Source organism: Phaenicophaeus curvirostris, chromosome 18, assembly GCF_032191515.1.
Source record: "Phaenicophaeus curvirostris isolate KB17595 chromosome 18, BPBGC_Pcur_1.0, whole genome shotgun sequence".
NCBI lineage: Eukaryota > Metazoa > Chordata > Aves > Cuculiformes > Cuculidae > Phaenicophaeus > Phaenicophaeus curvirostris.
This window is the reverse complement of record NC_091409.1, coordinates 4,597,582-4,621,553: the sequence shown is the minus strand read 5'-3', so window position 1 is coordinate 4,621,553 and position 23,972 is coordinate 4,597,582. Positions and strand designations below refer to the sequence as shown.

The window sequence follows — 23,972 nt, the reverse complement described above, 5'->3', positions numbered from 1 at the left end:
AAAAGCAATTCTAAATATCCTGGGTAGGCTAATCCATAAAACCCTATCTATGATTCACAATATAAGAAGGGTAGAGGTTTAAGTATAGGGTTTGACTATAATGTAGAAGTTGAATATTTTTAGTGTTTATCAGTTTACTCAAGCAAGTGAATACACTTAGTCAAATTAAAGTATCTAAATATTTATTCACATAGAAACCAGTAAATTTTATGGTTCTTAGCACAAAACTGTTTGTTAAAAAAAAGAAAACAAGCTATGCCTTATAGCTTCTTTACTCTCAATAGAATAGCATCATTGCAGTTAAACTGAAGTTAACAATAAAAATGAAACATTCCAGATTATATCGGTTGGAGCACAATGTGATAACTATAATGAGAAAATCCTTGTCAGAAGTTTTACTACAAGGAAATATCAATAGCTAACACCCATATTCTCCAACTAGAAATCAAGAATATTTGAGTAGATCTTGGCATAAAAGGCACAAAACACAAAGCAAAGCATGCTTGTGTCATTTGTCACAAAGAAGCACTGACATTTGTGCGACATGGAAAAACATCAGCATTTTTCCAGACTCAATACTTAGGGAACACGTCTTCCCCTTAATGCCAATGTATCACTCCCAGTACAGATGGGAGTGACAACCAGGAACCAGGAGAATATAGAGGAGAATACATCCATACCCTTCCAGGAAATCTTAGCTCATAGACTGAGGAAGCTGCTGCTATGGTCTTGTTAGGAGCAAATAAACATACTGCAGCCCGTTAGTAATACAACCACTGGTATCTAGCACTTGTGGCAATTATATAAGACTGGTGAGAATGTTAACAGTGCTGGAAACCCCTCAAAAACACAGGTTTACTGCTTGCATTTCAATGTGTGATGCCAGCTCCCTCTCTGCTTCAAATGAGCTTTTTAAAAAAAGTTTGAGTCTATGAAATAAAGGACTCTCCTGTCTTCAGGAGAGAATGCTGCCTCTTGCACAGAGGAATGGCTTTTCTGACTTTAAGGTGCTTCAGAAATACAGATCAAACATCTGTGGTATTTCCTTCTGTAATGGGCCATCATACAAGCATCTGGTTCGCAGCCTATTCGCTATATTTCTATAACAAGCCTGTCTTCATCATCACTGCTAGTGTCATCATATTCGACTCTGGTTTGCTTCTTCATCATCTCTAAACCTCTCTTTTTGTATGTCTTGGAAGATGTTGCAGAGTAAGTCTTGAACTCGGGGGACCTGAGAGTAACTGGGAGCTTTTTAAAGGCAGTAATAGCTGTTTCGTGTGACCTTCCATAGCTGTGTGACTGCAGGTGAGCTCCATCCCTGTCTGCACTTCCAGGTAGGTCAAGGATCTTTTGAGAAAAGTTTGCCTGCTCCATGTATTCAGTACTGGGTAATTTAGCCCTTGTGACTGATTGAGGAAGAGAATCTGCTTGTGATCCTAATAACCGTGAACATCCGGGCTGGGAACTGGGAGTTGAGTTGTCATTTGGAGACGGAGATGTGTTTTCTTCACTTGGAGATTTCTCCCTTTCTGAGGTCTGGATCGCAGGGTCTAAAGTACCAAATCTTTGATTCTCTGACTCTACATTTAATATGTTTTCCTGGCTTGCTTCTACATGTGAGGAAAGAGGACCAGTTGTCTCTGAGTTTATGCTATCAAGTTGGTCACTTGTGCCTGTATTTGTAAAATCAAAAGGGCGAGACCAACAGGAAGATTCCATGAAGTCACTCTGAAGGTTTGACTGGGACTCTGCTGGGACTGACCGCTGAAACACAAGTGGTTGTGTCACTGAACAGCAGATTTCCACATCACTGCTCACTTGCTGCATGGTTGTATTAACTGTGGATGAAAAGGGCTGCACTGTCATAGATATTTCCAGAGGAGCCGTAACGTCCTCAGAAGAGGAGTTTGTTCTTGTGTGTTCCCTGATTTGCCCAGAAAGGTCCTGCAGGAATTAGGGAGGGGAAAGAATTTCACAGTTAAAATTTTCAATTCATGCAACTCCATCCTTTATAAAAGCGCAATGATAACCAAGTTCACTATATCAGTAGAAAACATTTACCTCTGCTGTAAATCAGATCAACTGAGTAACTAACCATAACGTCAGCCTTTATTTATACAACTGTGATTATATTTGCACTCCTTTTATTTTCATTGCTGCAGACCAAGTTACTCATCCCTCTCTTGATAAGAAACCTTTTTTTCTCCCAGTGTGTGTGGGAAGTGTAGGAAAGGGTGTATTTTTTCCCCAGGTGGTTTGGTTTCTTTTCCTCTTGGCTAAGTGAGAGATAATACTAATAATTTATAGAGTGTAGGGGTTTCAAGCTGCATTCTTATGTACTGTCCAGAACGATGTTCTGTTCATTAAGATATTTTAACATAAAACATTAATTGCTTTTTTCACAGAATCACAGAATGGTCTGGGTTGGAAGGGACCTTAGGAGATCACCTAGTCCCAACCCCCCTGCTAGAGCAGGTTCACCTAAAGAACCGAATCAGCTTTAAAAATTCTAATTCTAACTTTAGTAAGTTTTCATTATGTTTTAACCCCCAAAATACCTCGAACGCATTTTTAAATAAAATCTGTCATGCAAAGTAGTCTCAACTTGAACTTTAAAACAGCTGAATATAATTCAAGTTTTGATTACCAATATATTTATATACATGAATTAAGGTACAATACCTACTTGTTCATCCGTTTTGATTTTTTGTTTAACGTGGTTTAGATTCTCAGTATAGGAAGATATTCCTGAGGTATTCTTAACATCTTTTTTCCTTCTGCGAAGTGGGTTGTCTGAGGTGGAACAAGATGTGTCTTTTTGCTGGTGTAGGTAATTTTCTATTGAAAAGAAATTGAAGAAACTTTTACTTTGATTTTTATTCCCCCACAGGCTAGAACTTACTAAATTTTCTCATCATGTCACTGAACTAACTTCTATGTTTTCTATAAATTTTTATTCTAAGCCTGATACATTTTCTCATTTACTGTATATGTGATTGGTTTGTTTTTTTTCTTTTATTAGGCATTACTGTTCTGCAAAGTAACATCTGTTCATAGCTGCTTCCAAGATGGTTGCAGCATACACATCATTTGCATTAATACAGCTAATTAAATGGGGGTGTGGGTCATTCAAACACAGAAATCAAGTCAATACCTCAAACTCATTTCACTCTGCAAACGTACAGTCTTATTTCAGAAACTGATAAACAGCCATCTTAAAATTATTTAGGCTCCTAGTGCAAGGTTATTTTGAATTATTTATCTTTAAAATGCCCTCCTAATTGTCAGATTCACATATGTGAGTATGTGTAAGGAAATCACTGTGTGTTCAGTTCTGAAAATGCATGCAATGTTTATATTTTTACTCACAGAACATACTGAAGGGCAACAGCGGGTTTGCAGTTCTACGTGGAACAGGTGCACGTCACAGATGCTGCTAACATTCATTTTCTTAAAAAATAAACATTCAGTACTTTAAAAAAATATTCAAAAGGCTTACCTTGTACCTTTGATTGAGGAGAATGGCACTTCTTATTAGACGTACAAGGTTGTGATGAGTAGCCCTTTTTCCAAGCATCCAGTGTTACTTTTGGAAAACGGTGCCGCTTGCTTAGTCGGTTCATTTTCAGCTGAGCATATCCATGTACGTGCCTCCCTCTGTACCTGCATTGCCAATGGCATTGAGAGGGCAAACAAATACGAACAATACAACATCATTAAGTAAATTTACGCCTAGCAGCAATTTACTACTGTGAAGGAGATGTTCATTTATGTCAATTAAAAAAAAAAATCGGGATTTTAGGCTAAAGACCCACAATTATTTTATTAAGTTATTCCTCAGTAGGATTCAGTAAATCTTTGGTTGGCTGAAGGAAAAGGATTCAGGAATATCAAACACTTTTTCCTACATCTGGAATTTTAAAATAACATACTTCGTAAAGACTTGAAGTTGCACAGGAATCACTAGAGACTGCATAGTTTCTAGCTTTTTTTACTCTTCATTTCACTTCTCATGTGCTGCCTATTCATCATGACTAATGAACATAAGTACTTCAGTTATCTAGGAAACTTGCACTGTGTTCTGCTCTGTTTTCTACTCTAGCTAGATCTTTCAGTAACTCAGTGATTGAAGCTAAAGTACATTGGAACATCCTATTCCTACACCAATAGAATCAGTCACTATATACACAGTAATAAGTAAATCCAAAATGGTGTGCTTATTAAGGTTTTTTTGGTGCATTAGAAAAATATATTACACTTTATGATTAACAGTTTGGCCAGTTAGCTACTAATATGCAAGACCTGAGCTATTAGAACCCTATACTTAATTGCATCCCTCTACTTATTTAAAATAGCCAAATAAATTCTGAGACAGCAGAAACACAAAAAAAAAAAAAGCACCTAAAAAAAACAAACCAGGAAAAAATCCTAGAAGAATGTCACTAGACTGGATAACATAGACCTGAGACCTGCTCTTTGTTCTTAAGATCCTTCAAAATTGCAGTGTTGTTTGTCAAACTAGACACAGTGATTGAGTTACGACACTGATTTGTCCACAAGGGAGTCACTCTGTCTGATTTTAGTCATTAAATAAAACAAGAGGGATGTATGCAGTCAATATGTGTTCCTTATTGAAGCAATTCATCAGACGTTCTGCTGCCCCACAATCTTGAAAGACTAGAGGCTAAATCTTACACTGATATGAACTCCCATTAAATTGGGAGAAACTGTGCTGATTGATACAATGTGCCTTAGATAGTTTGATACTCAAATTCTTCCTACTTTTTTATTTAAACCGAATGATCCTTTAAACTACAGATGGCTTTGTTAGTATGTTAGAACTTGATATTTATTCTTCTGCATTCTCTAGTGAATACAGGTTCAGGATACAGATCTTTGGAGAACAAAAGGGTCTCACACTGCTTTTAACTGTAACAGGATTAAAAACTGAAGCGTTTTGGTTCCCCTCAAACAGAAGTAAATGCTGACAATTCTGATAGATAAGAATAATTTCTAAAGCATAGTGAGAGTCACTGTCTTTCTTTGGTATATGTCTGTTTTGCTTCAAGAAGTCTGTTCCTGATAGTAAACATATTGATATTTTTTATAATTTACCTTTGTGGAATTGCTGTGATGTGGCAATTGCTCTGTCTGAGAGATTCATTTTTTCTGCTGATTTTGACAAGGTTGAATTTTGGCAATAACTATTTTCTATGGACTCTCTACACTCATTTAGCAAAATTATGTCAGTACCTAGGGAAACTGAAACCCGTATTCCTTACCATTTTGGGGTGACCTTAATCTTTTTCTGTTTGTGGCTCCTCTTGAGATTATTCATTGAGAGTTTTTCCTTTTTACAAACTACTGATTTCTTCTTTTGCTCTGAAATATTTTTGAAAGAACCACCAGGAGCCGCTGAGTTTAACTGTTGATAATAGTGGAAAAAAATGAAATAAATGAAAACTGTGAATTGCATCAACTGAGAGACTGAACACTTATGGTCTTTTTAAATAGCACCAAATAGCACAGTAGTGAAACAGCACAACTCTGAATTTTTCCTAGAATTTGAGTGTTGTTTTTTTTCTAATCACTTTGTACATTTACTTTTATAAAATGCAATTAAAGCAACTCACTACTTCTGTGGATCTAAATAGGATTAGTGTATGTTCTTTTGTATTCTTCTTCCATACAAAAACTAGCTTAGCCTTACAGAGCTGTTTTAGGATCTGTACAGATAGGCTAGTCTGCCTTCACTTACCTAAAAAAGAAAAGCTTTCAAGCCTTAAACACAGACAGGGTATTAGTGCAGTTTGGTTTTGCTGACATTTCAATGTATCTAAATGATAAGAGATCTAGTACACAGTCTTTCTTTGGCTGCAAGTATCTCCAAGTATAGTAAAGTCTTGATATTAATGGTTTACTTAAGTCCTACTCTAATTGGAATATTCATTTAAAATGAAAACAATGACATACATACACTGTTACAGAAGAATATAAAATATAATCACAAGAGGGAAAATAAAGAACTAGAAATACACTCTCCTCACTAGACAGCGTTCCTACTGAAATTCCTAAGTGAAAGAAATATTCACACATATGCATGTGTGAATTCACACATATTCACACATATTCATGCATCAAATGAATATGTATCTTAAGATAAATTGTAAATTCTGTACTGACAAATGCCTGTAGATATCCATAAGTATAATTCTTTCATTTAATAATTTATAATTCTGATAATTCTTTCATTTTTCTAGCATGGGAGGAGGTGGGTGGGGGATGTCAGCCAATTACACCCTCTTGTGAAAGGAAATAGGATTATTAATATTACCTCCTGCATCTGTTGTCCTTTAGAAAAGGATGAAAACAGTGTTTTTAAACTCCTGTTTGTTAAGCCATATGCCACAGTCTTGCTAATATTTTTCATTTTGAACACAGAAATATCATATTTTGACAGTTTGCACTCATTGCTGGATTCCTTGTCACAAACGTGTATGGAGGAATAAGCAGAGTCTGCATTCCCTTTCTGCTCAGCAGGCAGAGGAAGGCTTCTTGTTAGACAACACCAAGTTAATCGAGGCTCAGCATTTAGTGATGGGAAGGTGCTCTTCGTGCTTGATACTGTTAAATCTCCAGAGTAGTCAGTCAGATTATTCTGGGGTAGTGCTGGGAGTTCTTTACAGTGAGTGGTGAGGGTGTGGCAATAGGAAGTGCCAAAAGAATGGCAAAAATAAGTGGCATTTTCTGTTGAGTTCTGAGAGCACCACGTATCCTGGGAAGTGCCCTTAAGAATGCATGGGCTTCCAGCTCCATCCCATCCCATGACTGTTGGCTCTGCACCCTTGCTAGAAGCAGATGTCGTTATCAGAGAGTCACTTCCTGAGCAAAAATGATGTAAAACCTTCCTCTCTTCTTTGTTGTCAGCTGATGCAAAAAAGCCACTTGTGTACATAGAAGTAAAGCATATTTTCTTCTTTGGAGTCTGTGTAGTGGGAATAGTTATGCTCATACACTTCTCTTCTGTTTGCCTTTGATAATTTAATTTATTTTTGTTCTCTTTGTTTTTCCAAGCATTTCTTACAATATCCTGCTGCCTGAAGTTTGGGTTATAGAAGGTGTTATCTGCTGTAGTTAAGATTTTTATTGTTTCTGAACTGACTGGTGAACAAAATGCTGGAGCTTTCCAGTTTGCATCTACATCCCATTGGAGCTCTCCTTTGCTGGCCTTTTGTCTCACTTCAGATTTTAAAGGGGAACAAATCGAATCATTAGAATGAGAACAGATTGAGCCACTGCTGGAAAAGCAGGGAGAGCCGATTAAGGTGTCTGTCACGGATGTGCAAGGTATTGTCTTCTGTTCTGATCTCAGCAAAAGTGACAAATCTGAGGTCCTCTTATCTTGTGGCAATTTAAGGATGTATTTTGGAGAAAAGGCATTTTGTTGTGGGACTGGACTTAAAAGACCAGATTGCACATGATGACTTTTGGAAGACCCTTCAACAGCACTGTCATTGAAAAGTGGTACTTTTGCTCCTGTTTTCCCAAGACATGTTTTGACATCTTTAGTTGTTGCATTGTGCAAGGCAAAAGAATTGCAGTCGCTTCCGCTTAATTCAGGACCTAAAAATCCCACGCATGAAGCTTTTGTAATACCTGCTGGATGTGAAAGGAGGTTAACATCACTATAATTAAAAGCTTCTGTGGGGAGTTTGATTGTTTTCATATACTCCAAATTTTTGGTAGCTCCAGCGGATTCATTAATTCCTGTGTTTACTTTCTGCTCCTCTGCTTTACTGGAGAATTTCACTGGTGCTGTGGGAAGGCACGGAGAGCTAATGCAGCAGACTCCCTCTCCTTCCGTTATGGCATTGTTTTCACTTCTGGTACTAGGACAGGAATTTGAAGTAATGTTTTGTGTCTTCTCTGCTTCAAATTTCAGCTTTTTTCTTTCTGACGGTAAATTCTGGGATTTCCCTGCAGCTTCTCCGCTGTTGCAATGGACCCACAGGGGTGTCAGGGCATGCCGGCCAGTTTCCTTATTCCTGCTATGGTTTCCATGATTGTTTGAAGTGCTTTTACTACCCAATTCAAATGTACCAGATTCCTTCCTAGGGCTTGTTTTTTCCCATTGGCTACTCTGCACTGGCAAGCTGTCATCGTTCCTTCTGTTACTGTTCAGCTGACACTGAGTATTTTGAAGCCTGAGCTCACAACTGCTTGGAGCAAGTAATGTGTTGTTGCCAGCTGTGCATTTATCTGTGTCTCTGCCACTGAGATCTCTGGAAGTTTTGCTCATTACAGTATGTGTACTAGTGTTTACTGAATGTGATGTTTCCATTGTGTAGGTTAAACTGCCTGCAGTTTCCTTGGAGGACACGTTCTGTAGGATATGATTACCAGCAGCACAGGTTTCTGATTTTCCAGTGTTTAAACCTGTTGACACAAGGGAGGAAAGACTGCTGCTTACAGAGCTCCTGCCATCTCGATCCTCAGTAATTTCAGTACTGCTGATTGATTCATTTGAATCAGGAGTGAAGCTTGTAACGTCTGTAATCTTCTTTCCCCTTTGTTTAATTTTCTTGGCATTTTGACTGCTTTTCATTTTTTGGTAGATTTTCTTAAATGTTTCATCTCCATACATTTGCCATTTTTCTTGCGAGAACATCTTCAGCTTCCTTTGATTGTGTTTCTTATTTTTAGCACTGATTACTTCTCCAGTCCCAATCTTTTTACTCCCTTGCAACTCCTCTGACAGAAGAGGGTGATCAACCACATTACTTAGTGGCAAATCATCCACTGCTGTTTGTCTGACTAGAGCTCGGGGATGGCTATTAGGAAAATCCACGGAATTTGCAGCGAGACTGTTGCTAGGCAGCAAGCTAGCAGAGCCTGTATTTACAGACTGCTTAGTAAGAGAAAGTGGTTTTGAGCAACCTGCTTTGTCATGGACCATTCTTGTGCCCTCCACAAATGGCAAAGAGTTGCTTCGTGTCACAGGCACCGTGTCTATCGTTGTGGAGAACTGGGTGGGGACTGAATGAAACAGCACTGGCTTGCATTTTTCTAGGGGTGCAAAGGTAGATTTTGCTGAACAGAGAGCGAGATTCTTTTTCCTATTTACATCACCAGTTCTGATGTCAAAATGGAACGAGTCTTTGTATGTATAAGGCATCGGCAGATCAATGCTTCCCTGTTTGGAAAGGACAGTTTTCCTGGGCCTGACGTTGTCTAACTGGGTATCATCCACCACGCTTTTGTTATGAGAAATAAGTTTGGAAATGTGTTCTTCCAGCCTCTTTTTCTCTAGCATCGAGGCTGTAGCTTTCCCAGCCGCGTCCAGCTTTGCAGTGCTTCCAGGGGCACACCTCGGGCTGCTGAAGGCAGTTTCATTTTCTAGTTCCGTGCTGTGCTCGGAGAGACTGTGCAAGGGGCTGGATGATGTCATCTGCTGTTCTGTGCTGTCAGAGCGTGACAGGTACCCTGAGTCAGTGCTCTCGCACTTCTTTAGCTTGCAGTCAAACGGCTTGTAATCCCACTGCTTTTCTGAAGAAGTTGCTTGCTGCCTTTGCAGCTGAATATGCTTATTGGCAGTTGGAGTTCTCTGCTCGTGTATCTTCTTTCTGTGGCACTGACTATTTGGCAAAGCTCCTGGAGATGATAAACTCTGAGGTTCTCTTTCGGGAACCCCCTGATTAGCCTTTGAACTGCAGCACTGATGGGTTGTTTCTTGTTTTTCTGAAGATGATGAATTGCTTTTTGCTGGCGGCAAAAGGTCATGAAGTTTCTTAGTGTCTGTTACAGCACTGGTCTCTGAACATGCTTGTTTCATCTCTATCCCCTTGTCTTCACAGGTCCTACTAAGTAGTTTGCTGCCTTGTTGTGAGGTGGTGGTCTCTGTTGATTTCTCATTTTGCTCCAATATGCCACCGCTGTCTGAGTCTGAGGGCAGCCTGGTATTGTTGACGTGTGTTTGAGTTCGTCTGTGTTTATACAAATTGCTTTGAGTTTTAAAAGCGATGCCACAGGTGGTGCACGGAAAGGGCCTCTCTCCCGTGTGAGAGCGAATATGTTTCTCAAGGACACTTGGCTTCAAACAATCCCGTCCACAGTGTTTGCAGATATATTTCCCAGCTTTTTTTGATTTTCCTGGGCTTCCAATAGATGCATTGACACAAGAATTTGGTGATGATAAAACTGGTAAAGTACTCACTATGTTCAACGTTAGGGTTTGCCCGAGTTGTTTCTGAAAAACAGGCTGAGGCTGATCTGTGGCTTCTGAAGGGACAAGTGGGTTCAGGATTAGAGGTACGTTACTGCTGTCCAGATTTACACAGCTCCTGCCAGTCACTAACTGGCTGTTTGGCTGGAAGCATCCTGCCTGCACGGGCTGATACAGCGGTATGGTGAGGGCTTTGAGGTACACGGGCTGGGACAGGGCTTGCTCCTGCTGAAGAATCACACTGCCTTGGCTGGGGGCTGGAGAACCCTGCGCAGGCTGAAGAGAAGAGGTTGGAACTGATCGTTCTGCTAGCACAGCTGTAAAACCAGGCTGCTTCTGAGCCTCCATTGCAGAGGTTATCTGCCATATGCTCATGGATCTGTAAGGGAAGGGAAACAAAACACACAGGAATCTTTGGATAGCAAAATAAAAATACACTTCCAACCGGTGGACTGAGAAAATTTGCAATTAAGAATACTGCAAATTTTATATACAGGGATTGCACAGACAATAATTACTTCCTTTTCCAATTAAATTGATTCATCTTTCATTCCTTATCTAGGAATTCAAGTTTGATACAGTGTAAAGAACATGGAACTTAAAACCTACAATAAGAACCCAAAATATTAGAAACAAATCTGAATATCATATTTGAAAAAACAGAGGGTCTCAGCACCCCAGAAATAATACAATTTTTATTTTCGGGAACCATATTCCCATTACATAGTTGTATCATGGTATTGTATTTAAGAATTTGTATAATAATTGTTACTAGAAACACAGAACAATTAAGGTTAGAAGGGACCTCAGAAGGTCTCTTGTCCAAACACCTGCTCCAAGCAGAGGTAGCACTGAGGTCAGGTGAGGTTGCTCAGGGCCTTATCCAGTCTGGTTTTTAAAACCTCTGAGGATAAAAACTGCACAGGTTCTTTGAGCAACCTGTTCCAAACACAGGACGTTAAACACGGCTGCGTATTACCAGTGTTTACCCAATGAAGGTGAGCTAAGGCTAAAAACATTGCAAGAAGTGATACAAAATGAAAATGCAAACAAAATGAAACATGTGGGTTTACAAGTGAGATTTATATAAATATGTACAAAGTAGAAAAGGTGATATCATAGGAAAAGATGGAATTCCTTAAAGCTGTCTTTTGTGTAGCCCAAATTAATTTTGCCTAATTAAACCTGATATTATGGTACACTGATTATTTTTAGATGCTTTCAATGCCAGATGAAAACATTTTGTAGAAAGAGGTTTTGAAATATTGAACCTCCTCTAATGAAATCTGCCTGAATGTATTCAGGGTTGGTGCTGGACCAGACTACTTGTTATTTTAACAAAAATATGTCTTGTCTTTTTTCATTATTGGAAAAAAACTGGGAAACTATCAAAATAAGCTAGTTGAAAATTATCTTTGGAAGAGCTGACAGAGGCATCAGTGTAACCACTGTTACTTATAGTATGGGTGCAAATTAAAAGGTGTTCTGTGATTATGAGCACCATTATAATAATCTTGGAATATACAACCAAAAGATTTTTGTCTTCTGCATGGCACACATAAATGAACTGTCACCTGACCATCATTATTAATAAAATCATTAAATAACCATGTAAGTACTTATTTCCTGCACTGCTGTATAATTGCTTGACACACCATTGCAAGGAGCATCATCATCTTTAAGCAGATACAGTGCTCAATCCCCTGGCTTGGTTTACAGATATAATCTGTAAACATGATAAGAGTTTATTTTTGAAACCACACAGAAGCAGCTTTTCAACATTCAGAATATAAATAATGTACTACATTATACCAGAAGTCTTTTGCCTTGAAAAAAAAAACTTTTGGTGATCCCTACCTTAAATACAACACCAGAGAGCACACAGACGTGGAATCCTTTTAGTCTGTAAGTAATTTTAACTTACGTACCTTTTATTGAGCCAGGCATTTCAGCAAAAGGAGTCTCATTTCTGTCAACACTTGATGCAAGCAGAGAGAAACGAGGGCAAAGACTTGAAAGAGATTAGAAGTAGGAAGTTGGTTTTTTCTTTTTTTTTTTTTTTACATTGGTGTCACAGTAACAACCTTCAGAAAACAGGAAGAGATGAAACAGAAGAAAATGAAGTAGTATTTCAATCTCTTCGTATCCTTTATCATTATTAATGTAGAAACCTATAAACAGAATCAGGTGTCTTTGAAATGTAGGCATTTTGTACACTGCATTCATAGTGTCATTCAGTGAATTACACAGTAGTAATTTTTTTATATATATATATATAATAAACGTAATTTTCTTGTAACTTTACAGTAAAAATCTCTCTTAAAATATGTTGGGGCCAGATGTTCCTTATGCAAAAAATCAGTTAAAATACTGACTGGAATGGCTACCTCCTAGGTAGTAGACTAAGTAAATCCCAAGCTGGAATATGCATTCCCTGTAACGTTACAAAATCAGCATATCTGGCCTTTAAAAATTCCTTGGGAGCACTGTAATGTGGAAGATGTGGCTTTGAATCTGGCTATAACTCACTACAGTGATTCAGATGGCTGCAGCCTGTATCTTGTAAATTGGATAGCATCAAAGCTGCGTTGTTATGGTTGTTTATCCAATACCCACTCCAGTGGAATCTCTTGCTTTTAGTGATTCAGATGATAGACTAATAATGGAGGCGTCAATGCGTTTTCATTCTGCGCAGCTGTATCAATCTTGGATATTATCTTTCTTTTAGTAATTCAGATGGTAGACTAATGATGGACGTGTCAATGGGTTTTCATTCTGCAGAGCTTTATTGATCTTGCGTAGCCTTCCCTGTTGTTTGGATGGCTTTCAGTTTGTCTCTGGACCCTAATTTTAGTCGGCCACTAATTTTGGAGGTGGGAAAATATTACTCTCTTATTCATCCTGCCTTTCTTGCCTGACATTTAGTTATTCAGGGGGCAAAAAAAGCTTTAACAGAGCCTAGTGTTGTTGCTTAAAATCCTTCTAGTTTCTGTTATGCCCTGAATTGCTCCCAGTAATTGGTAATGGCACTGCACAGATTTCACATCAGTCAATCTAGAAAACTACTTGACATCGTGAACTGCTTTGCAGTGACTCATGTTGCTGATCTACAGACTCATTCTGTCCATATGGCTAAAACTACATGCAGCAATTGCTTTTAGCTCTACTGAAGAGATATTCATAAAGGAATGGATTCTCACTTATAAGTGAGATCTTCAGAAGGATTGTTGGATGCTACAGTCAACAAAGTAGCAGAGAAGAAAAGGATACACTTCTTAGAATAGAATACTGGCATGTATCAAATCGTACAAACAGATTATTATGGGCATTTTACATAACCATTCAAAATTAGTTTCTCTTCAGTTTTATCACACATCTGAAGTCTGTTATATTTTATTCCACTTTGAGACTGATTATTATTATTTTAAGGTGAACTTACCTAAAAGGGACAATTATTTTAAACAGTACTAATAATTCCAGCCCAGCAGTATGCTGGAACTAGCAACAACTCTAAACCATATATAAGCATTTAAAATTCATTATTTAGAACACTCAGTAGCACAACAAATTCTAAACGCTAAAACTGCAAACCTCTTATCCTGAGAGGCTTAAAGAAGCGATAATTAAAGAAAGCAAGTTATAACTAAATTAAGTGACTGCAAGGACGTCTGCCACTAGCACACACGTTTTGGGGCTTAGCAGAATCTTTTGAAGCTTGATCTAAAATCTCTGAATCTTGAATAAGTGACTCTGGAATCAGACTGGCTCCACAGCATCCTATGATTCTTTCAGTTTATATGGATGTATAGGTTGCTGTAATGGCTAGAAGTAATTTGTACTGTACACTTAATAGAGGACCAGTATTACACTGCACTAGTTCTATTTGAAATTAAGTTATTTTTGTTTTCTTTTTCTGCTCAATCTATTTTAGGGTGTCAGCTGGAATCTCAATGCAAGATTACTTATATTCATTTAAATTCAAAATGTTATCCTGCTCAGAGAAACACAGTTAACTTCAGTTGTCTCAATATACAGTAAAAATACCTATTTTAAGTATGTGATAAACTGGCTGTCAGGTACTACACAGCAGGGATTATGTGGTGCTATACTGCACTTCACTCTCGAGTCATGTCTTAATCAAGACTTTAGGAGGTAAATCCCCACGCCCTTGATATGCATTTCTAGGTTTCAAGAACCTGTGAAAAGGGCTCCTTCCCAGGTGCCTAAAAACTCTGTCTCCTTCAAGGACACCTACAGGGTTTTAGTCAGAGATGTGATCAAGTGAAAGTAGCAAGAAGCATGTTTCCTGTACTAATAAAGTAGATTTCAAAGATCAAATCAAGTACATGTTTTAAAGTACTTCAAAAACTTAAATGAAAAGACACTATCTGATAGGACTGTTAATTATTAATTTTTCTTATGTGAAAAGAATGATGTTCCCAGTGATGATGATTATGAGAGCAGCACACGATCCCTCACTGTCAGCAGGAGACGGATACTGGAATTGCCATTTCCAGGGGCTAGTCTAGCAGCAGTGTGGCAATGTTGATAAGGAATTCCTTTAACTGACGAACTTCTACTTAAATATTAGCATAATAAGTAATAGTGAACCATAGGGTCTGAAATAAATTGTGTGCAGGTACTTCAAACACCACTTGTGTTTAAAGAGAAGTTTGTAAGTGCACCCTCATGCTGGCGCTTCCGAGGCCCCAATTCAAACTAGCAAACTAGAACATTTCCTGACTAGTGCAGAAATTACTGTTAATCTCGTTTTACTTATAAACTATTTCTGCCTTTGCTTTTTTCTCGGTTTGACTTCATATCCTGAAATGTCTCATAACAGAAGTACTGACTTCACCTTTTCACTTGCTCTTAAGGGGTTGTATCTGATCTTACAGGTTTGCAGGTTCTACCGGCAGCGTGCAGGCTGCCTATAACCTTATTAACAAAGTTGAGAGCCTCAGTCCCCTGTAGAATTAGGATGTCATTTCCTAATCTTCTGAAACCTTCATTTATCTTTCAAGCATAACATTTATTGCCCAAATTGTGACTTTGGGAAGTCTTGCTACTTCTTAAGACGTCATTGCTCCTGAAGTTTTGCCCTGCTTCATATCTTATAGAAGTCCAAAGCAATTAGAAAGCACATTGATTGAACTTTGAAATTCTTGTACTATATCCTGACAACAAATATTTTCACCACTGTACTTCCACAACTGTGTAAGCTCAGCAAAATTGGTTTTATTATTATTTTTGTCAACACTGTAACAGAATGCAGTATTAAAACCTTTCAAGAAGAATGTGATCTGAAATACCTTCCTTCATGCTAGAATAGCATCATTTTGATCATTATTATAGTTTTCTATTTTTTAATTCTCCTCTTTTTGAATATCCATAAATGAAACATTCAAAAGGCTTATATCAATAAGAACATAGTTAGCTGAAATATGGTTTGCATTTAAGTAAACATTGTGTTGCTGCTTTTCATCTCTTCATGCAATTTGTATCAGTGAATATTTCCTATTCTACTTCATATGCTGCTACTTTTCTCAGCTCCAGTCGTAAGAAATGCATTCTAGTTTATTATATGTCTTTATTTTGAATTTGTACCACACACATATCTAACACATCTATTGGTTTTGTAACACTGTTGGTGGCTTCACAAAAAGAAAAATAGGATTGTTAGTGCTTAAAAAAATCTAAAATCCTCAAAGGAATTCCATTCTTTTGTTCTTTTATCAAATTTGCTCCTGTGCCTTTATTAGGAAAGAGTTAACAACCTTCAGCCAGCAGTCTATAATCAACAGGTTGCTCTAACAGAAAAATAATAACTCTAATCCTCTTTTAAAGTTTAGGAGGTTGGACTAAATGAGGAAAAAATACTGATTAAAGCCCTCTTATAAGCAGAAGTGGGGCCAGTGATAAAATGCTTTGTATTTTAGGAAAAAATCTTATCGCTGCTAAGTGAAAGAAGCATCACAGTATTAAAATTATAACTTTAAATTTTCTGTCTTACCATCTAGAAGGTAATTATATCTCCGTCTATGAATAAAATGATAACAAAACACTTGCTAACCTTTAGGTGGCCAATTCACAGGCAGGTGGAGAGGTTCAGGTCTCTGGAATAGCGTTGAAACAAAAGAAGCATCCTGTTTTCTTTTTTCAGTGTCTTTCCCTTCTCTTTTTTTTTAAGCATTTGAAAATTGAAGGGTGGGTGGTGGGGTGTGTGCAAAGAGAGGAGGGGGCGAAGTCAGCCCACGCTTGGTGTAGGAAGAGTTTTAATGGCCGATGCTGGTAATACAGTTTTCCTGCTACAGTGTCTGCTACTGCAGCTCTGTGTGTGGGCGTAAAGAAATGACACGACTGGGTTTCAAACCATTACACTGTAGATTTGCAAACAGTTAAAAAAAAAAAAGAAACACAAACCCCATCAGGCACAAATGAAAAATTATCATGTTTTTTCTTTTATCTTTCTCGAAGGTTTATTTGTTGGGGTTTTTTAACTTAACAGATGTAATCCAGTCAAGTTTCTTCCTCAGCCTCTAAATTAAAAATGGTAAATAAAATATTTAGAAAAGTTTCTGGTTTTGTATAGTGTGAGCATTTTGTTAATATTTTCGCTGCTATTTTTTTAATTAACCTACAAGAGCTTGTATTTCAAAATGCATCCAGATTGCCACAGTAAAAGTCTTCAAAGGACAGCTATATTTCTGCCTTTGAACATGCTAAATAGGTACCAAATCTTGATAGCATTGAGTAGCATGGTACGATAGACATAGCAGCCACTCCACGACCAGCCAGGTAGGAAATCTTAACCCATGATGAGTCCTTTGAATACTCCACAAAACTCAGCCCAGATAAAACAGGGCATCCTGGCATCACATTTTTGTTCAGTAGTCCGGCAATGCATCAGACTTACTGATCCACATCAGACAGAAAAGAGGCTTGAATATTGGTTGCAACTACTGGGTACAAAGGAGACCAACAGGAGGGAGACAAAGGGGCCATTCTCTATGATATCACAGGGAATGACAGGAAAATGCCATTGAAGCTAAAACATAATTGCTGGCACAAGAGAAGGTGAATATAAATGGTTATGAATACACTGTTGTTGAGAGGGTCAACAGTGCTGGTGGCTTTTTGTGAGACATGCGAGAACACTTCTCAAACATGTTTTTGACCCCAAAGAGCCCCGAATGGGCCCCAAATCTAAAAGGATTTCTATTGCATCTGGCATTCTGCTGACAATAAAAAGCAGGGCAACGGGATACCTGGGCAAAGGGGGATGGGAAAGAGAGGAGACACTTCAAAATGTCCAGGTAGTTAGTACATACTATCACAGGCTGTTCTCCGCCCCATCTGGCCACGATGTGAAGCGAGAGCTCCCGGTGCAGAGGATCCAGAGCCGAACGCTAAATTAGCAGAATTCAGTGTGTGAGTAAAAACAGCAAGACTGGACTTGAGGACTTCAGACTACTGATCCCAATCTTTCACAAAGAATCTGATAGAGGTAGTTAAACAATGAATCACACTTCAGTGAATGAAAGACTATCTTCAGTTCTGGGTCTATCTGGTAAAACTGTCAGAGATATTACCACTAATACACAGAAGTACAGGCTGAGTTGGTATTAAGTGGGGGTCTTAATTCTTCTGTCATGTACAAACTAGCAGCAGAGGTCAGCTCCAGGAAAATACTGCCCGAGAAACGTCTGTGGCCTCAGCTGATACAGAAAAGTGTGTGCTTAGAGAGAAATATGGTTCCCAGCAGGGTCACATTCATGCAGACTGAGTGCAATTGTACAACATGATGTAGATTGCAAACTGAAATTGCTTAAATCAGTTCAGTAAAAACAGTAATTTTCTTAGCATTGTAATTTTTGTGTGTGTGTATAGAAGTAAAAAATACAGATCTTTACCTTTTTACTTTATTACTTTGTCCTTCTCTAAATTCTTAATTAATCTGCATACGGTCTGCTCAATGAAGACACTTTTTGCCCACTGGGCATCATTGAGTAGTATCATTTGAATCTTATACTGTAATCCATATTTAAAAAAATACTGGTTACCATTGTTCTAACCCAGTTTGAAAAGAGTAATAAAAAAAATGTAGCCTGAAGCAATAACTCTGAAAGGCATATGTTGCCCATTTTTGTCTCAGCATGTCACAGACAACTATTTATAATGACTGTCGTAGTCGTCATTCCAAGTCACTGCAACATTCATCATTGTTGCCATGATATTGGTGACTTTGCTGCAGAACATCTAAACGCACCTCATCTTCCTCTGAGGACTAATCTCCATGAAGAATCATTGATTAATATTGCTATTGGTCATCACAAATAGCAATGTTTATCTTATAGATGTGAACTTTTAAGTTTGAGTGAACTGCAGTCATGGTTGCCTGCACAACTAGTATTTCACCAAAGGCACGTTGCAACCATCATATTTAACATGATTTTTTTTTTTCTCCCAAAGATCACAGCTCTGTAAATCGTTTAAAGCAAGTATTAAAAATCTGAAAAAAAAAAATGATGATAAAAAATATTCAAAGGAGGAGGAATTAAAGCATTCTAGGAAACTGGACAGTCAACTATTACCTTCATTTCAATACTGCATAACAGCTATGAAGTTTCATATGGCATTTTTGTCTATTTGTCAAGACAGCAAAAACCACCACCCCAAAAAGGAGAGTAACCCTCACATATTGGTCAGGCCACCAGGAAAAGAATAAAGCCCAAGAGAAAAGAACTTAAAGACAAAAATGTGCTTCAACAGCAAAAGAGAGAGACAGAGCTTCATTAGAAGCAAACACAGGTCTACTTGCCAAATAAAAGCCACTACAAGTTAAAAAAACCTAAATACAAGGCAAAAGTAATGGATTCCATAGGGAAAAGACTCAAGGGCTGCTGAGAAACTGCTAAGGCACTCACTAAATTGAAGAGATTCAGCTGGTTGTGCACACAACCCAAGTGTCTCACTAAGGATTGAATTTCTATGAAGTGTTTGGGTTCCTTTCACACCCCAGGGGCTGGGCTCAACCTGTAGACACTCACCTAGCTAGCCTCAAACTGCCTTCCATTAAAGTCCTGCAGACATTTTTTTCCAAATTTAGATTTATTGTAGTTTAGGTAAGGCTCTAAATGCTGAATCATCACACAGGGTTGATTCTGGGGTTTATTTGGTTTGGTTTGTTTTTCCAGCATTAATTCAACACAAGCAGTGCTGGTAAAGGACTGTTTCATGGACTAATTCACAAGGGTAGCCTACAATCCAAGAAAAAACTCAGACATCTGAAAGAAAAAGTAGATGCATTAGTTTAGCTTTGCTTCTAAAGTACCAGGTGATAACGTGTTAATGGAGAGGGGTCCCATTACTCGTCCTTGCTCAAGTCATTCTTTCGCTGACAATTAAAAGGTTAAAAAGTGGAGTACATTATGATACCTCTTTGACAAAATAGATCTTCTGCAGGAGGAATATAAGGGGTCTTTCCAGGTCTTTTAGATTGCTGGAATAATGTGTTTTCAGGCATATCACATTATAAATACGAGTAATTACAATTATGATGCACTTAAAGTGATGTAGCTTTCAGAGGAACAGTTGCTTGCACTCATAAAGTCAGCAAGGTTAGCTGGTTTTTTCCACATGCACAAACCAGAGTACAGTCATACTGATTTTTCCATCTGTTTCTTATTTGTCATAGAAAAACAGATAACTTCAGGAGTTCTGATAGTATTCAGAAATGTTCTCAAAACCACCAGCTTCGCTAACTCAAATGTACTTTACAGAAAATGGGGCTAGAATTTGACAGGGTCATTGATCATTTGAACCAACTTTCAGATCAGTGTCAAAAACAGTAAAAGGAAGCATCAATAACCAAAACTGCAGAAACCCAGCATTCCCATCCCCGTGATCCCAGACCAGTTCCAGTCACACAGGTAAACCCCTGAGCCACACCATCCAGCCAGCTTAACAATGTTTTTTTTATATTTTCTCCATAAGCTTTTAATGTAGTTGTGTTTTTTCTCAACATGTTGTCAAGGAAACCCTACATTCTTGCAGCCTAGTATCCAGCTCTTTATTGCTATAGACAGAAAACAATTTAGGATTTTGAAACAATTGATAATACTTTCCTTTCCACTATGAAGGGATGTTCTCAGTACCATAAGCTGGATAGAGTTAAAGGAAGGCCTTTTACTGAAAATTCAGGCCTTCAAGAATGCCTACAGGAAATTTGCCAATTATGTCTTCTATTTATTGATTTATTAAATTATTTTATATGTCAATATTGTATTATGCTGTATGCTATCCACAGGAACACAGCCCTGTAATCTTACTGGTGTCCTCATATTTACCTCTATCACAATTCCACTCATATTTTATTGTCTTTGAACAACACTGTGTTCCTCTGACAAAAACATTTCTGGATTGTGTAAGAGCTGCCAGTTAAACTTCAAGTGATAATAATTAAGTTGAAGTTGCACATTGCTTGTATCTTTTTCAGTGATATAATCTTACCTAATATTTACATAATTTTTCACTGGAAAAGGAGGTACTATATGTACACGTACACAGAATTTCTGATGCACTCCAAGGAAACAGTAGTATCCACTGTGCCCATGGTTGGCTTTCTGTAGAGCTCACTTGTCACATCCACACTGCAAAGCACTAGGTGAGTCTCTGGGTTGACACCTTCTGTTTACATCTCATGCTCGTTGTCCAAAAAGTTCTTTCAGCATGCTAGATACAACACTCATCTGCTCCATGCATGCCACGAAAGCGTTCCAGTTCTTATCACAGGCTTTAACATGCCATTTGAATTCTTACCCTCATGCAGATGGTCAATGAAACATACAGAATGCCTCGTGCTACTGGATAACTTCAATATAAAGATGGGAAGTGGTCGTGTGAATAGAGTTCTTGTAGGTTCCTGGCAGAGTGAAATACATTATTGGACTGGACTTGTATTTCAGTTGTATATCATGGTAAAAGGTATTTCTGTCACTCTCTTCTTTGGGTTTCATGGAGCTATGCTTTTATCTGTTGTCAAGGAAACACCAGGTTTTTTCCCCTCTTGCTCATTAATGTCTGCATTTTTGTTTCCATAGCTACAAAGCAACCTTAGTGTTTTAAAATAGCAGTAATTGGATTACCATGGCTTTTTGTAATTTATTGGCACCATTAATGCCTCCGATTTTCAAAAGCAGACACCGAAACTGTATCAGCAGTTTTTCAGCTATTATCATTTGTTATCTCGCTGTCCTGAAATATTGGGTACATGCTAGGAAAAGTCTTCGATATCCAAATACTCACTGCACCCAGACTCAGAGAGGGTAATCTAAAGTCATTGAGTTCTTAACAGGAATGGGCAATCTGCTGTTATACTTAAACATGGTTTTCTGTCCGTGCTCTTAAGGTATATGCAAAACTCTGGAGATTTAGCCTGTTTGTTCTTCTTTTGCTAAAGATCCCTTAAATAACCACAATGAAATGTGACAGTTAACTTTTAATTGAAAGTTTCCCTGACTATGTCTGTACTGAAAAAGCAATTACTTAGCACAAGCTAAATTTCCAAACACCTGTCCCAAAATGCCTTCAGCCTGGCACAAAATATGACTTGAAATTACTGAAAATAGTCTGTTTTACAGCTGTATTAGTTTTAATTTCTGATGGGTACCTGCAAAGAAGTGCAGAGGTTCTATTGTGAATTTGCTAGGTATGAACCCAGGTTGGATATTAGGAAAAGGATCTTCACCCAAAGGGTGGTGGAGCACTGGAACAGCTCCCCAGGGAAGCAGTCACGGCACCAAGCTGGCCAACGTCCAAGGAGCATTTGGAAAATGCCCTCAGACACATGGTGTGAATTCTGGGGTTGTTCTATGCAGGGGCAGGAGTTGGACTCGGTGATCCTTGTGGGTCCCTTCCAGCTCAGGACATCCTGCGATTCTATGATTCTCTAATCCCACCATCTAACCTATTACCAATCCGTTGTAAATTTGACCCCAGAAAAATAATCTGGGAGTATGTTTACACCAAATATCTGGCTCACTCTGGATACAGGAACATGGGAAAAGCACAAAGAACTGAGAGCACCAGTGTTGCTAAGAACTGGTATAACTTAGCAGACACATAACTCACGTTTTCTGAAGATGAAAACTGAAACTCCTAGACAGGCTGATCTGTATATCTGTGTCTATATGCACACTCCTGCCATGCTGGAAGTGTTACCATGTCATCTTCTAACACTTCGGATTTATGTTACAATTTACTCACCTATTTCAAGTGTCTGCAAAGCCTCATAAATGCATATTGTATACCCTTACCCTTCCTTTCTGTTATCTCCATTTCCTCCTGTCCTCAGACAGCTTGTCCCATACCCCTAATGAGGTGGCAACTGAATTCACCATTTGGACTTCCCAACAGTGGTGTCACCTCTCTGGGTTTCTCCATTCTGAGAACCAGTCAGTAGACACATTCCAGTCCCACATTCTAACTTTATTAAACAGTTGTAAAAGGAGGACAGACAGAATGACCAAATATCACCTATTTCTTTAGAACAGCAGGCTAAAGAGAGTCACCCATCTCAAAAATATTACAACCTAGGTGTAAAGAAAAGGTGGCAACAAGTGGCTAGGCACAGATAATTGTAAACAAGGAAGTCCTTTTAATCTAGAATATTAGTTCCTACTTTTCATAGTGGATTTCTGTGCATCCTTGAGGCTAAGACATTCTATTACCATAGAAACAGTATCCTATGTCATTGTGGACCTTACTGTAGATGTGTGCTGTTATGGAAACAATCATCTTAACAGCTGTCCTCATGTTATACATTTCAGTTACTGTGTTTGTAAAGACCCACTGCTAAACTATCCTTTCAGGATTCATTTTAATAAAAACTAAATCTCTGAAGTGTTTAATAATTAAATAAACACCTCAAGGCCGCTCCAAATTAAAATACAGCATTAGAACAAAAGGTATATTAAAATTGCATAGAATCATAGAATCATAGAATAACCAGGTTGGAAGAGACCCACCGGATCATCGAGTCCAACCATTCCTATCAAACGGTGCTCTTTGATTAATTACCTACCTTTCCAAATCTCTAGCATTTGCAAAGGTTGTCTATGCACCCCAACAATCGCCAGTAAAACTAAAATGTTTAAGTATCTTTAAGTCAAGTGAAAAGAAACATTAGGGCAAGCAAGTAATTGGTAGTTTCACATTTTTCCTTCAGAAAATTAATTTAAAAAAAAAAAGTACTGATAAAAATATACTTTTCTTAAAATTTTCTTTAACTGTTTAGATTCTTCAAGCTTCATTGTTTGGGATATGTGAACTAAATTTATTTTCTTCTTATATTCACAACTGACAAAGAGAAAAGTCCGTTAGCCAGATTGTTACCTGTGAAAGCCTCCATCTCCACAATGCTGGTATTCCCCGTTGGCTCTAGTAAGTAGTCACTATGAACTGTCAGAGCTCTCAGCGCTCTCTAATATTATTTCTGAAAAGACAGAATAAACTGATGTGCTCAATTTAGCTAACAAAGCTGACAGGTACAATCCCATTTTGCTTGTCTTCCAAAAACTGTGGTTTAGTGAGGCTAACAGTTGTCCTCCTTTTCTCCCTTTATAGGCATGTTTTTCAGAAAACATATTCTCTGATAGTCCTTTTTTAGTACTGCAGGTTTTGGAATGCATGCCCATGCTGACTAGATTCTCTAAGAGGCAACAACAAAATATAGTAATTAAAAAAC

General features: G+C 38.1%; 1 protein-coding gene across 3 annotated transcripts; it reads right to left on the bottom strand.

The window, feature by feature from the left end:
* Nucleotides 1-215: 215 nt before the first annotated feature.
* ZNF831 (zinc finger protein 831) lies at nt 216-23,713 on the bottom strand. 3 transcript variants are annotated; one of them, XM_069871972.1, is made up of 7 exons: nt 16,299-16,557; nt 12,083-12,309; nt 6,338-10,604; nt 5,286-5,428; nt 3,503-3,666; nt 2,690-2,841; nt 216-1,947 (listed from the first exon to the last, which is right to left on the bottom strand). In XM_069871972.1, exons 3-7 carry the CDS (start codon nt 10,598-10,600, stop codon nt 1,093-1,095), a joined length of 5,577 nt encoding a protein of 1,858 aa, XP_069728073.1. In that variant the 5' UTR covers nt 10,601-10,604; nt 12,083-12,309; nt 16,299-16,557; the 3' UTR covers nt 216-1,092. The 3 variants fall into 3 exon arrangements, with proteins under 3 accessions (XP_069728073.1, XP_069728075.1, XP_069728072.1); XM_069871974.1 differs by lacking the exons at nt 12,083-12,309; nt 16,299-16,557 and adding an exon at nt 23,621-23,713; XM_069871971.1 differs by lacking the exon at nt 12,083-12,309.
* Nucleotides 23,714-23,972: the final 259 nt, after the last annotated feature.

What these genes read in the sequence shown, in the direction of transcription:
- ZNF831 (XM_069871974.1), bottom strand. Translation starts at nt 10,600, where the DNA reads ATGAGCATATGGCAGATAACCTCTGCAATGGAGGCTCAGAAGCAGCCT. An exon ending in ATTAAGGTCACCCCAAAATG is followed by an intron (nt 3,667 to 5,285) that starts GTAAGGAATACG and finishes TTGGCAATGCAG; the next exon opens with GTACAGAGGGAGGCACGTAC. An exon ending in TCCTCAATCAAAGGTACAAG is followed by an intron (nt 2,842 to 3,502) that starts GTAAGCCTTTTG and finishes TCTTTTCAATAG; the next exon opens with AAAATTACCTACACCAGCAA.